A 15,343-nucleotide genomic window follows, 5' to 3' on the forward strand; every position below is an offset into this window, starting at 1 on the left:
CCTGACAGTTGAGTGGTTGGTCGACTTCTCTTTCAACAGACACGTTGCTAACATTTGGGAGAACCATAGTTTTCATTTTTCTTTAAATAATTTACAAACAGAATAGATTTTCTTTATTTTCCTCTGTCACCACAGAGAGGCAGCTGCATAGAAACGTGCTCCAGAGCCTTTTCAAAACAGTTTGAAACTTGCTGAAGAACATCATGTTAGTATTTGTAAAGACTGTACACTCCAGAGGAAATGAGACAAATGATTTGCATATAGAGGGAATCTTTAATTGTTCTTTAGTGGGTGAATTCCCAGTGCACAGAAGCAAAATGGATAAAAATAGAAGAACACAGAAAGACCATCATTAAAAATAAATCACTACAAACGAGAATACAAACAAGATGTCTCCTCAAGGGGAGGCATCACTGACACACTACAGAGCACATGTAGCTGATCTGTCGTGTAAACCAGTGGCCCCCAACCTTTTTATTACCACAGACCGGTCAAGACTTAGAAAATTTTGCTGCGGCCCGGGAGGTGGGGGTTCGTGAACCTTCGGATAAGGCTTCTGCATGTTGGTGTTCCCTCTAAAGCCTGAATATGCCCAATTTGGTTTTCTTTGCCCTTTTATCGCAGCCTGTGGGGTTTTCCCTGACTGGGAACGAGAATACAACCTGCTGAATGTGACAGGTAGACAATCAGAAAGCGAGGTGACGTCAGAACAGAGGGGAATCCCAAACAGCTGACATATCGCGCAATTGAGAGTCTGGTGGATATCGGAGATGATATGTGGAAATGTTTATTATTTTATGTAAAGGTCGTTATTATATATGTGTATGTTTATTCAGTTAAAAATGTTAACTATGAAAAATCATAACTCACCTCCAAATCATAGTGCAGCAGATAGAGCGGCTGCTCCCATCGTCTTTTATCCACTGCCTTTTCTTTTTATTACGTCTTTTATCTCTTAAAAATGACTCCACAAACTGTCACTATTGTTTCTACATCGTCATCTGTGTTTGGTTATTCTAAATTCCCGTATGCTATGTTGGGGGTTTTACTGGATTATCCTCTGGAATCGGGATGTTGGTGACTGGAATCGGTTCGTGTTGCTCCTGCCTTGTGGCTGAACAGGAACTGATCAAACCTGTTGTACTTTTATCAGCTCTGTGGTCACAAAGGTTTGGAGAATAGGCTGACAATCCTTAAATCTTGCCGTCTAAACCAGACTTAAGACTCACAAGCTCTACTCATCTCCTCTCGACCACTGCCCAAACGCTCTCTGACTCTGGTCGCTATGGTAACGTTTACATATCCCTTCAAAATAAGATACAGATGCGCCACAAAAACAAACATTTTACTTTCATGAATATTTTAACTCACGATAATGACGAACGGGAGCCCTGAGCTTGTTTCTCTGCAACGAGACGGTCCCATCTGGGAGTGATGGGAGACAATAACACCCGAAGTGTTGCTTATATCCACAGCCTGCTTGGTCTCTAGTGGCAAAGCAGCTTGAAGCTTCATTGCCTCATTAGCAGCCGGTCGCCGCATGTTACACAGAGCGGGCTTGTAATATTTGACTCACCTACCGGTCTGGGATAAATCCATCCTCCTGTCTCTTCTCTGGGCCTTTTCCCCTTTGCAAAGAAACTTTCCAAAGACATCTGATCCGTTTCTTACTCATTTTACTGCTTGTGGGCTCAGCGTTGGCGCGCAAGTAATTGAGAGAATCCGGTTAAAGGATTATCAAAATAAAAGATCCTCCAGACTCAAATAATAAATAAAACGTAAATATTTAATTATTTTCTTGCGCGGCCCGGTACCAATTGGTCCACGGACCGGTACCGGTCCACGGACCGGGGGTTGGGGACCACTGGTGTAAACAACAGGACATTAGCTGATCACTGGGTGACCAGACACACAAACAGTGAATACACAAACCAAAGTGATTCCAAACCCTTCACCTCATTTTCAGAGGGCTGTTTCACAAAGCCAGGACAGTCACTTAAAGCCGGAATTTTCTGGATATCCTGGTTTACTTCAGCCTGGACTCTGTTTCACAAAAACAATAGCACATAAGTTACCATGGTGATGTATCTTGTGCAGCTGGCTTGCTCCAGACCAGGCTAACAGCCAGACTTAGATAATACTGGAGCCTTATCTGGTCAGTCAGATGAGGCCAGTCAGTCAGAAACTTATTATTTCTTTGCTTTGTCTGGCTGTATGGAATCAATTACAGGGTAATGAATCAGACCTTGCTTTACCTAAAATTAAAAATAATATCCTGAAATGTTTTGCATTTCAGGATAATTCTTGAATTGTGCTTTATTAATTTACTATAAATGAATACAACACCAACCTTTCACAAACATGTCTTATGCGGGGTTAAGCACAACCCACATAAGGAGGTCTTAGCCCTCAATGCGGCCGTCTCAGGTTCGAATCCCGGCCTGGTGACCTTTGCTCCACATCTACCCTATCTCTCATTACTTTCCTATCCTAACATTTTCAAACAAAGGCCACTAGAGCCAAAACAACCTTTATGAAAAAGCATGCCTTGCCTACCAATCTCTGCAGTTTTGTAAAAGGCTGGTAGATAGATAGATAGATAGATAGATAGATAGATAGATAGATAGATAGATAGATAGATAGATAGATAGATAGATAGATAGATAGGTGCAATCAACTCTCATTGAGTCACAAAATGTTATTTTCCATATCATGAACAATAAAACATGAAGTTAGTTTAGTTTCTTTCATAACTTCTTGCTTTATGATCTGTCAGACATTCAAAGCCGAGATCACTCCTGAAAGTTAACTGTAATGACAGTGAGGCAGCTCAGACCGGTTCATAATTTAGTTCCTAAGCTCTTGTTAAACATGGAGAAAGTACTAAGAAATAAAAACACATGGAGAAGGGTTTGAAAAGCCCATAACTTGGATCAAGTAGGCTGGATAATGAATTTACATTGCAGCTGCTCCAAAATGCCAGGGCACTGTTCAACCACAATAAGGTTGTTTTGTTGTTCTTTTGAACAATTATCCAAGTAAGAACACTGAACACAGTTATGGCAGCAGTCTCAGTCATAGTGAGGCAGCACAGGCCACAATGCCACGAGACACCAGAAAGAAAACATTGTGTTCACATTCACCCAAATATCCAGCAAGGTTGTTATGGAAACCAAAGAGGTCCTACACATTATAAAAACTAAAGCTAGCAATCTATGAGCAGCATAGCAAATAAGTAAAGGTTAGACTTCTGCTACTTTGAGGACAGAACAGCAAAAAGGATAACATATTTGTTTCTTTTTTTTTATTTGCACATTTTTTTAATGTTCTATAGAGACTATCCAAGAGAAGTTTCACACACATTCTGTACATGTGTTGGACAACTTTGCGATCTACTATATTTCACAGCCTACCCAAACAGTTTCAAAACCAAATTTAAGTTTTCTTGTCAGTCTTCTCCAGGTCAACACAATATTAAATTACCTATTTACATTCAGTATCTTTATCAGAGTCTCCCTAAAACTCTACTATTATTCAACAATATCTGATCTCAGTGTGATATAAAATCCAGCCAGTTTTTGTATATGTTCTTAAATTTTCCAATTTCTAATCTGATGGAAAAAGTCAACCTTTCAGGGAACAAGATGTCTTCCACTGTTGCCCACATTTTTTCTCCCAGGATGGTTTAACCATTAAACCTCACAGTGGTTTAATTTCACAGCAGTTATATGATGAGAGGCAGAATGCACCTTTTACAGATTGCCAGTTGTTCAAAATATCAATGAAATGTATGTACTTTTCAAAATTTGAAAACCGTCAAATTGCTTGCATATCATTATAGCATTTAGCAAATACAAACATTTTGGGAAGTTGAACTGGATTTTTTCTGACTTTTCCTGCTGTACTCACTCAAAGTGCTTTACACTACTGACACATTCACCCAGCCACACTGACTGTGGACACATTCATACACCAATACACAAATTGGTTGGCAACTTGGAATTAAGTGCTTTGCCCAGGACAAGAACAACATGTTGTCGGAGGAAGCTAGAATCCAACCAACAACCTTTCCATTTCAAGTCGACTCTGTCCACTAAGCCACAGTCAGTAATCTGATATGTAAATGGCTGGTTTCAGCTGTATATTTTTGTTGAGTCCTGGACATTTGTGTCACAGTTTCCACCTGTATGTCCAATTCAATCACTTTCTTCACTTTGCCTCACTAAGTCATTATGGTCTAGTTTAGCAGTTCATTAAGGAAGAAAGGGAGTTTTTGTCACCAGAAAATAAGAAAAGACCCTCACAGTGGCTTTTTGTCTATAGACTGCAGAGACTGTAAGCATACAGTACATCTGCCTTTGATTTAGTACGGCCGTCAGCTTCTCTCTTAAAATCACTTCTGCTGTAGCCAGACAGATGGAAGGCTAAGTCTCTAGAAAGGTTTCCTTTCATCGTAGTGGAGCCTGGGTACATTATGAGGGGTATCCGTGGAGGTGATGTGAAGAAAATGTAGGCAGGATGGGGGGTAGAGCAGGAGCCTGTCAGATTTACCGACTGTTGCTCAGACTGATCTGAGGGGGAGCTCAGAAAATGATCAAAGCACAGGTTAAGTCTCTAATAGAGCTGTCGATTAGGCTAATCTCTCCACCCTCTCTCGGCGAACGCTCTCAGCCCTCCACCGTCTCTCTCTGCCTGAGAGGCAGCATGTCAGCACCAACACAGCTCAGCATCTCATGCATGATGGCATGACAACAGAGGTTTCAGTGTCAACACATATTGACGAGCCATATGCTGTTCTGATTAATGCGAGATTAAAAATAAAAGTAGTCCAGATACATTACAGAATTTGTAATCGGTAGCTCAACAGCATCAAATAGCTGTTACAGTATGTAATAGTTTATGTTCATATTATTTGTTTTTAACTGAACAGTGATGTTCAATGAGGTGTGAGTTGTACCAGCTGGTCCTGAGTGCATATGGGCCACACTGGGGAGTATTATTATGTAAAATTGATTTTTTTGAGCTTTGCATCATGTTATGTTGTTATTCCCTCATCAAAACACACATGCAGTGTTTCTTTGATTTTTCCATGCATGTCAAAGAAATCTTTGAAATCCTTGAAAGGCACCTTCACCTCTGCTAGCTGCTGGTGCCACTAGTCTGGAAGAGCTAATACCTGGTGGAACTACATGGCTGCTGAGCTTAAAATACAAACTATTTCTCAGTCCCACAGTCCTAAAAACAGTTGTAAAGGGCATCATGTTGTGATGATGTCTTGAAGGCAAAATTTTACAATGAGCAGAAGCTTCTTAAAGACACAGAGGTCATTTTCAAGGCATTAAACTGAGAAGTCAGTTTCTGTGACATAGATACTTGATTGTGGTGGAAAATACAGCCCCTTTAATATGCACACATACATTCATCTCATTTAACACAAATAGAATGTTCCTACATGATGGAAATGTATTACCCAAACAATATCAAAACAAGTGGGTTCCCTAACATCACCCAACAACCACTGCTACATGTGTTTTCTTAGAAAAGGATGGGGCAAGCTCAGAGAGTGGGTTAGAGGAGATAAAATATACTGGATAAAATTATAATTATTATAGTTATTAAACTAAATTGAACAATCTGGTTCTTTGGAAAGAAGTACACTGAAGTAAAGATAGCGTTTTCTCAGAAAAATGAAATGAATACATCTATTGTTCGTTCTTCCTTTCTTCAAATACAAGTGCACTATAGATGGCACTGCCTGAATTTTCTTATGAATGATTATGAGTAATTCATGAGTCAATGCAATATTATGTATACATACAGGGTTAGCAACTGCTTGCAATCATATGATCATGTAATGTGTGAAATGTATAACCACAATATAAGGTTTTTCATTGTGGACTTTTAAAAATGATAAATCAAATTTTAGTTGATATGAAAATGTCATTTCTATGCTTGAGTGTAGAAATGAGTTTAGTCAGGAACATCTAGATTAGATGATATAATTATTTTCATTTAAAAAAATAGTTGAAATTCTACAATGGAAACAGGTTTACCTCAGCCGGAGGAGAGAGAAAATCTGCTGACCTCAAAATCCCAACGTTCTTCCATCTTGGTGGTTAAACGGAATCCCACCTGACCGTCTGCAACAGATGAAGCAGCCCTCTGTTGTTGGACCTGACTCGTCCATCGCTCCACATGGTTAGCTGCCTTTGATGAGCACCCAGGAAATGTGGGTCTGCTTTATTAAGCTGTAATGAAGCACGAGGCTGGGCTGGATGTGACAAAGCTGTGATGAACGCTTGCTCCTTCAGCTCCATGCTCTGCTGATGGGCAGTAAGTGGCCAAAGTGGGCCACGTGTCAGACACCCACGCTCAGATTAATGGACCAACTGAGATACCATTGATCCAAGCTTATGTGGCCCTGCATCATAATACACAGCTGTGTTAACCTCAGCTTGAGTTTGCCTTGTAGATCCCAACATTACGTCCTGGGTGAACGACTGCTGCCCTTCTGATTGCCTGATGACTTCAGGCATTCAAAAACAGTTGCAGATTAAACTGTTGATGCTTTCTGTGAATTCTGCTTGGAGGCTCTGGGTTTTTAGAGAATGATGGTAGTTTATTGTGTGGTTACTAGGTAAAGATCAGGTTATTTCATTTCAAAGTTTACTTTCTGGCAAACCTCATTTAACCTCATTTATACTGCATGTTTGCTGTGACACACACAGATCAGGGGACTCTAAAAATCGTCATATCAATACCACAGGTAAAACAGTGCATGAGTTTAGATAAATTTGTACGTCTGTCGTAACTATAAGAGGCAGATGTGTTAAAAGTGTTTGTCTTACTGAAATGGCACTGATTATCTCCAAGGAAAAACACAATAACCTTCTGAACCTTACAAATCTTGTGTTTCTTTCAGGGTAGTTTTCTGGTAGATTTCAAGTAGAATTTGTCTAAGTAGTTCCTGGTTCCGTCAGTCCAAATACAGCCAGTCATGTTTTCTGGGGAAACTCCAGAGAAATGGAGCACATAAAAGATCTGCAAAGATGTTTCCTCAAATGTATGGGCAGATGCATCTGAGCGACATCCCGTGTTATGATGTGCAGTCTAGACCATCACTATTACAGACAAGCCTTTGGAGCCACTTTACCTCAGAGACTGGATTGAACTTTTTAGGACAATAAAAATGTCTGATCAGTGAGGAGACAACCAGTGACCCAGACTATAATGAGATGGGAGCTACTGATTAGACTCCTCTCTGATTTGAGAGTATAATTGTACAGGTTGCAGATTGTGTGAAACATGGCATTGATGATAATTTATCCCCAGCATGGCGGGGCTGTCGCCCAGTTCAGAACAAGACATGAAGACACTTTGCTTTGATTATTCTGTTCTTTTAAAAAGAGAGAGAGAAGCTAACTTTACTGATGATCATCACCTATAATCAGTTCACTGCAGTTTCTCATTAGCAATTTTAGATATGCTAAGTAAGAATATACTTCACAGCTTTCTTTATTTATTCACTTTTCCTCTGCAAACACTTGCTCTGATTAATTTATCTGTGAATATTACATTTTTCTTTCTTTTGATTTTATTTACTAAAACATAAATAATAGTTAATGCTTTGTTATCAAATGTGATTAGACAATCAGTTATTTTTAATTGAGTTATTTATGTAATATTTTTGTTAAAGGGGAAGAACTACGTTTGTCTGTTTTTTCAGGCACAGAGTGCATTTTATTCCACTGTCAAGTAAATACAATAGTTTGAGTTTTAAAAATGCTGTATAGATACCAAAAACAAATGATATGTTTCTCTTTTTAACCTTTAAGAGGTTGAGAATCCAAAAGTGACAGAAGACAGAACTTTGAGTTCTGAAGGAACGAGTATAATTCTTTGCTGCTTATTTTGTGGGAAAACAGGATATTGTATTCCCTCTTGCTCAGTTTTACCAAATGTTAGTCAGCCAGAAAATACAGGAAATCTTTATGATCAAAGTAGTTCTGTCATTGTTGCCAAATTTTATCAATTTAATGTCTTAATCATACATAACTTTTGGTTGTACATGTATTTTTGTCCATGCATCTATTTTTGACAAAGACTTCCAGTTATGATTATTACTGATTTAAACAGTGTTGATCTTTAGGCCAGAATAGCTTTTATACTGTTGAAGATAATTTTTTTCTGGTTAAGAAAACCTCCTGAATTTCTCACAGTTAACAGAATAAATAATTGAACTTTATTTTACAGCACAGGGAATGTAGCAGCAGATGTAATCACAGATACATTATTATCAATTTTTATTATCTGGCATCTGTTGCGTAGTGTTATTTATCTTATAGGAGAAACATAAATGGAAGATGGATGAGCTTTATGTTAAACGTGTGGTCATTCTGATTTAATATCAGTGTTTTTCAGTTGGAAAACAAACCTTTTTGTATGTATATCATTACATTGTAACAGTTATCAGATCTTCAGGTACTCTGCAGTACCTGAAGAGTTTATTGTGGATGTGAAGTTAATGATGTTCAGTCAGAATGTCACGGTACTCGCACAAGTACTTTTCAAATGTCTTTTTTATGTTTGACTTTTGCCTGCCTGCCTCAATGACACACTAACATTTACTACCTTCTTTCTTTTCACACTGTTGAGTATTTTAACATGTCTATCATTTTGTAGATATGCACTCATGATGATATCAGAATGAAGATTATTTTGAGCAGTTAATAGTTTGCAGTATTTGCTTAAAATGTGGGTTGGTGTGTTTTTGCATGGAGCTTATGAGGGTCATGATATGTATTGCAGCTTCAGACCATTAACCCCACATCCAACCCACCTGTCATTTAGCCATGACGTTCTTCTGAACAAGAAGAATCCAGCCCACAGATTCCAACCTAATGACTCTGTCTGTTGCATGATCATTACTGCAAAGAGACTCTTCATCAGAGGTGGTCTTCCATGCCCATTATTCATTGTAATATACATGCTCCATATTCATTTTGGAACAATAGCTCTATGTAGGGTAAATTCTCAAAAAAAAATAATCACAGGGTGCTTTGCGCATAGACAATTAAGGGAGAACATCAAGTTATGTGCTGCATAGTTCAGCCGATGGCCCCATCCAGAAAGTGTCACAGCTCAACAGAATCCTAGGCCAGCGGTAGCTTCAACACTGAGAGAAGATAACACCAAACAATGAAAAAATAGCAAATAATACAAAGTTTAAGAGGGGAAGGAGAATGCGCAAAAGTGAGAAAATGAAAATGTGGCCATTTTGTTCTCCAGCAACCTAAGTCTATATCAGTATAGCTATAAAATTAGCTCAGGATAACCAAGTGTATATCTCTAAATACAAGCTTTACCAAAATGAATAAAGTTTTCAACAAAATCTATTAGTTTTAAGCCCAGATTTAAAAGTAGGTCAAATATAACAACAGCATGTCTTACTTTAATAATTGAGGTCAATATAATGCCATTCAAATTAAGAGACCTGCTAAGTGGTTTCATTTTGGTTCAAACATGACAACTTCTGTTTTGTCTTAATTTAAAAACAGAAAATTTAAAGTCATTTAGGTTTATATGTCTTCAAGATGTAACCTACCTAACTAATTAGATTCAACATGATTTATGGAAGAATATACTTGTGTATCATCACTATAGCAATAGATAATTATCATATGATGTCTGTAATTTTACCAATAGGAAACATATAGAATATGTAAATGAATAGAATATATGCTATATAGAATAGAAGTAAAGAGAACTGGCCCAAGTAACTTTCACTAGAGTTCATCAGCTCTGAAACATGACTGAAGCTCTTCAAAGCCGTCATTAACATTTAGATGCTCGCACAGTTGATGAGTAACTATTTTCTCAAGAATTTCATAAAATAAAGGAAGATTAGATATAGGTATGTAATTTACCAAAGCATCTTGAGCAAGAGAAGATTTCTTACATAAAGGTTTAATGACTGTGTGGCGTGTAGTATGATGTATTTACTGTGGCTAGGTTAATCATATCAGAAATTGGGAAAGTGATCAAAAAGAACACTTCCTTAAATAATTTTGGTTGGGATTGAGTCTAACATAGTTGACGTTAAAGGTTTAGATTAAGCTAATATTTTTGATAACTCACAGAGTTCAATTTAATACACTTCAAATATTTTAATGTTGCTGACTTCCATCCCCATCATTAATTTTCACTCATTGTCACTTGATATTTACATGCCTCTCTAAGTCATTGTACACTTGATTCATATCTCTATTATTTCAATATTTAGATTCATTGCAGGGAAAGAGAAGTTCCTAAATTTCATATCAAGACAAACATTTCTAAGTTGATAAAATACGGTCCAGAGATGACATTAGCAAAAATGTGAAGCTATATTTTAGATAATTTCTATCAACTTTGTTAAGCAAGATTTCATATAGAATAATTTGCACAAAGTGCAGAGGGAGCCCACCCACACACACAGGGGAGAGTATGCGGAAAGGCCTTGGCCATGATTTGATCCCAGGAACTTCTTGCTGCCAGGCAACAACACTAACAACTGAGTCTGTCCCTTCCCTAGATAGAAGCTCTGCTCCTGAAAAAAAGATATTTTAAAAAATGAATAAGAAACATCATTTTAAAATACTACTACTGCTGAATTGCATATTTAGAATACAAACTGTACCTGACCATTACTGTTGTATTCTAATATGCATTAGTATCAGTAATTAGGGCAGCAGCAGAACGGTTGGATTAGTCACGAACAGCTGAAGCTTGTACCTGCTTATATAAGGCTGGTTTCATTTTCTGGCTAAAATGCAGATAAGAGGAGCTTCATAGCGTGGCTGCAGAACTTCTTACTTTCATGTATATATAAACAGGGCTTTTGATAACAGACTAGAGTCACATGTCTGCTACTATGAAGAGTCCTGTGGTGCTTATTACTGTTTAGGCTCTGTTTAAATTTGTATTAATTATGTTCATATTGTGATGATTCTAGAGAAAAAACACGTCTTATTGTTAAACAATGCAAATGAGACATTTTTGTCAATCCATCTCCATTATCACTTGAGGAAGATGCCATAAGATCTGTCATTCTGGTGTCTCTGAACAAACAACCAGATAGTTGTAAACCTTGATAATGCGCAGTGATTTTTGCAGTGCTGTACATGTTTTAAGATGTTGCCTTTCTCAAACTGTTTTTTCTTCAAAGCCACACAGGTCAGCCCTTCAGAACTACAAGATGTGTTTCAAGAAGCCTCCTCCAATATTTTCCAGATCAACGGCAATGGTAGAGTCATGACTCACCACCTAAACTTGTTGTGGTTTGAATGTGTGTGGGTGACATGAAAACACACGCTTCTTTAAACTCTACGTTTTATGTACTTTGTAAATGTCTCCTCTTTGAGAGTTTTTATTGACCTTGACTCATACCCCTCCAAGACTAGGAACTTATTTAGCTGGAAGTAATTATTGATCCTCATTGACAAACTTTAAGAAATTGTGTACTTTTCTTAAAAAAAAAAACAAACATAAAAAACAAATAAATAAAAACAATAATCTGAAGTAAAGCATTAATGTTTAATTTAAGGAACACAGTGACCACAGCTGCAAGTAGAAAAAATCTGCTAATACTTCAGACTCCAAGAGTTGCCTAGTTTAAGCCAATCAGCATGAAGGGAAAGAAATGGTACGTATTTTATGTATTTTACCCCTCTTACCTGCAGTGCTCCTGTATCAGTATTTTGCCCTAAATTTCCTGTATTATGAAATAATGGTATTTTCCCCAGCTCCCATTCTTACGGTAGTCTGGATTGACTGGCTACCGTACACTCATTATTCTATTAGAACACAACAATGGATTTAAATTTTATTCTGTGGATATTTATTGACAGGATGATTTTGTGATTATTAACATTACTAAAACAAAGTGGTCATTTTGAAACAATTCCAATGTATTCTTTAAAAATATTAAGCTTGCCTAACTGATTCTTAAAGTGTCTGGAAGTGTGTGTGAGATCCTTTGATGTCCTCAAAAGTTTGTTTCATGCATTTGTTTCTTCAGTTGTCACCTTGGAGAAAAATCTTCAGTCACTCGGTACTTCCAGAGATACAACAGAGCTACGACAGAGCCTGTGAGTCTCACACACACACACGCAAACACACACACACGCACACGTCTGCATACACACCCTTGCTGTTACGGCTAAGCATTCTTATTTTCTCTTTGTTTTTAAAATCCTATTGATTGTTGTTTTCAGCCAAGCTTCTGCAAATGGCCAGATTCTACATTGTTGACAAAGTGTCCAATCTAAGATGATTGCACCCGTTTAAAATGCATCACCTCCTGCTGTTTTAGTTGGCATGTCATCAATTCCATCCAACAATTTTATGACAGCCTTGGAAGCTTTCAATGCTTGGCTGCTATTACTTTTACCTGTCTGTATTTTTCTACTGCATTGATGCTGTTCGATAAAAAAGAGAAAGAAACAAGGAATCCAGTTGTTCCAAAAGATTTACACAGAATGATGCTTTTGTTCATTCAGCTGTAATCCAGATTTATGTATAAGTAGAGCCACTGCTTGTTCACAGTCTCTGTTAGCCCACAGTTTACAGTACTTGTAATGTTCACAATCCTATGCACATTTTTTTTATATTTTACCACATTTCGTTTCATTGTCTGTTTTTGTCATGCGACCAACATAACTTAGTGCATAATTTTATAGTGATTTTTAAAATTTTCAGTAGTTTTTTGTGGTTGTCTTTACTCAACAGTAACAGAAACAAAGGAGAAGACAGGCAGTAAATGGCCAACCCACTAATTGAAACTTCGGACAACATGACGACTGGCAGTGTTGATACACGGCTTATACAAAACTTTAGTTCACTCTAGGAGAGCTACCATCACGCCCAGCCAGCTGAACCAAATGAACTATTCATCAGAGAAAGAGCCAAACGTCCCATGTTAACAGTGGAAGAGCCTGTTGATAGGAACACTCATATAATCTGGTCTTCATGGAGCAGAGGCAAGAAAAAAAAAAACAATTCCAAAAGAAAATCATAACAAGTTCCATTTTTGTTAATAATCCTGAACATTAGACACAATACTGTCTAAATTAAAAACATGTACCATTTCTCTACTACACAGTATTATGAATTAATAGTTAATCTGCAACAACCTAATATCACCTCAAATTTACATAGACAATAAATGATAAAAACCACTTTTTTTTACAGCAGGGAGAAGGTAGAATATGCCACAGATATTTATTCACACATTGTGTTGATGTGATTCTCCACCTCATCCTCCTCCACTCTTACACAACCAGCCAGCATCACTTTCCCTCTCAAACCCACATTAGTGTGGGGTCCTGTTGCTTTCCTGCCATGCATGAGTAACTGTAGGTGTATATTTCATCTGAAATGCATATTTAGATGTCACATGGAATCCAAACCTGCACCTTTGTGTATGATAGCAGTGAAGAGGGCTTTTTCTTTATGACATAGAAACAGGTATATTCCTGGTGAACCAGGAATCACAAGTTAAAAATGTCTCATGTAAATTTTTAAAGTCTATGAATGAATGTTAATATTTTTTTTCAGTTAAGATGTGGAGATATTGTAGGTGCACAGAACAAACTTTACAGAACTTCAAAGATGTGTCCCTCTGATTCTTATTTTTTTCGTATTTGGTGAACAGTGGAAATAAATCTGGAAAATAATCTGCTTTTTGCTACAAACTGACCTGATCACATTGTTCACCCAGATTCTGCTTCAGATCATTCCACTGCCATCAGATAAACTGAGAAGAAGAATTCTGAAAGCTGCTTGATGTTTTCAGCTAAGATATTGACTGGGCTGCTGTGATGAATTGACTCCACTTTTACGTTGGCAAGGTGTCATCATAGTACTCTTGCTTTTTGTGACTTTAGTCATTGCTTGCTTTTAAAAAAACATTTTGATTTGTCAGGTGAATCGATGCGAGTGCAGCAGGCTGAGAGAAGCAACTCCAGCATGTATGTTAAAAGATCGTCAGAGCTCAGAAAATTGGACACTATCAGTTAGAATCCTGAAATTATGACCGCAGTCTAAGAACAGCCAGCACTCCTTCATCGTGCTCTGCAGAATGCAGATCCCACTCGATGCCTCCCCCGAGCCTCACACCTTCCCCTGCAGCCAGCTGCTCCCAGCTTCCCTCATCACAACCAGCCCAGCCCCAAAGGAAAAGCAAATGGCAGACACACAGGAGAAACATACGACCAGAGTGGCTGATTGAAATTTGCAGAATAAGCATCTCCACTTTCACCATGCTGTTTATAACTGGAAGCAGGTAGTGGCAGGACTCTGACCAGCTGATTTCCTGCTGGGCAGTGATGCTGTTCAGGTCCAGAGAGGTGGACGGGATCTGATTGTTGTGAGTGGGACTCCTGCTGACGCACTGATGAATCATTACAGATCATCAGCACCAATGCATGGGTCAGACGGTATTTTTAAATGATAGCTGACATTTTAAAGATATCTGTTCTGTTTCTCCCAGTGACACCAGAAAACGGTTGGTTATTCATTAAGAAAGAGCTGATTAATTCAATTAAAAAGTTTTTTTTAATTTATTTATTTTTATTTTATTTTATTTTTTTTATCCATCATAGATTACTGTTTTATTATAGAAAATATAGATTTCACCCAACAACCAGCGGCGATAGGCACTAACCACCTGCAAGCCTACAAGGATAAGTGGATATAGACAATGGATGGATGGATAAAGCTTTATTTTCATTTTCAGTCATTCTGTTGTAGATTTGCTGCAGTGTTTGGGATTATATTCCCAAACTGTTCTTCATCCTAGGTTCAGAAATTAACAGAGTTTGACTTCTGTTGTTCCATAAAAATTCTATTGACTACTTTTTGACAAATGTCAAATAGGTGTGATTTAAAAATTGATACAGCTTTACATTGTTCTGATATTTACTGAAAGATTTCTTTTTCATTTTTTATCATAAATACTGAGTTGAATGAAAAGTTGTTTAAAATAACCGACATTTTCAAGTCTTTATTTCCATTTATTATGATGATTTATGAGAGTTTGCTTACAACTGAAGGAAACAAGACATGTAAGACTAGAATATTACATAAGAATAAAGTAATACTGGGTGTGCTGTGGTGGCACAGGGGTTAAGCACAACCCATGTATGGAGGCCTTAGTCCTCAACGAAGCTGTCACAGGTTCAATTTTCGGCCTAGTTACCTTTGCCGTATGTCTTTCCCCATCTCTTATTACCAACTTTCCTGTCAATTAACTATCAAATAAAGGTCACTAGAGCCAATAAAGCCTTTTAAAAAAGTAATACTG

The 15,343-nt window shown here is 37.6% G+C and overlaps 1 protein-coding gene across 2 annotated transcripts in view; it reads left to right on the forward strand.

Annotated features, from left to right (window-relative positions):
* Positions 1-15,343, forward strand: part of tsnare1 (T-SNARE Domain Containing 1) — a 147,547-nt gene that overhangs the window by 60,791 nt on the left and 71,413 nt on the right. For both annotated transcript variants that reach the window (XM_015051561.1, XM_015051562.1), the window contains exons 3-4: positions 11,207-11,284; positions 12,059-12,128. In XM_015051561.1, the coding sequence (XP_014907047.1) occupies positions 11,207-11,284; positions 12,059-12,128 (148 nt within the window). The remainder of the gene's footprint in view (positions 1-11,206; positions 11,285-12,058; positions 12,129-15,343) is intronic.

This window comes from Poecilia latipinna, unplaced genomic scaffold, assembly GCF_001443285.1.
Source record: "Poecilia latipinna isolate Pla-1442-1.1 unplaced genomic scaffold, P_latipinna-1.0 Scaffold1052, whole genome shotgun sequence".
In the NCBI taxonomy this organism is placed as follows: domain Eukaryota; kingdom Metazoa; phylum Chordata; class Actinopteri; order Cyprinodontiformes; family Poeciliidae; genus Poecilia; species Poecilia latipinna.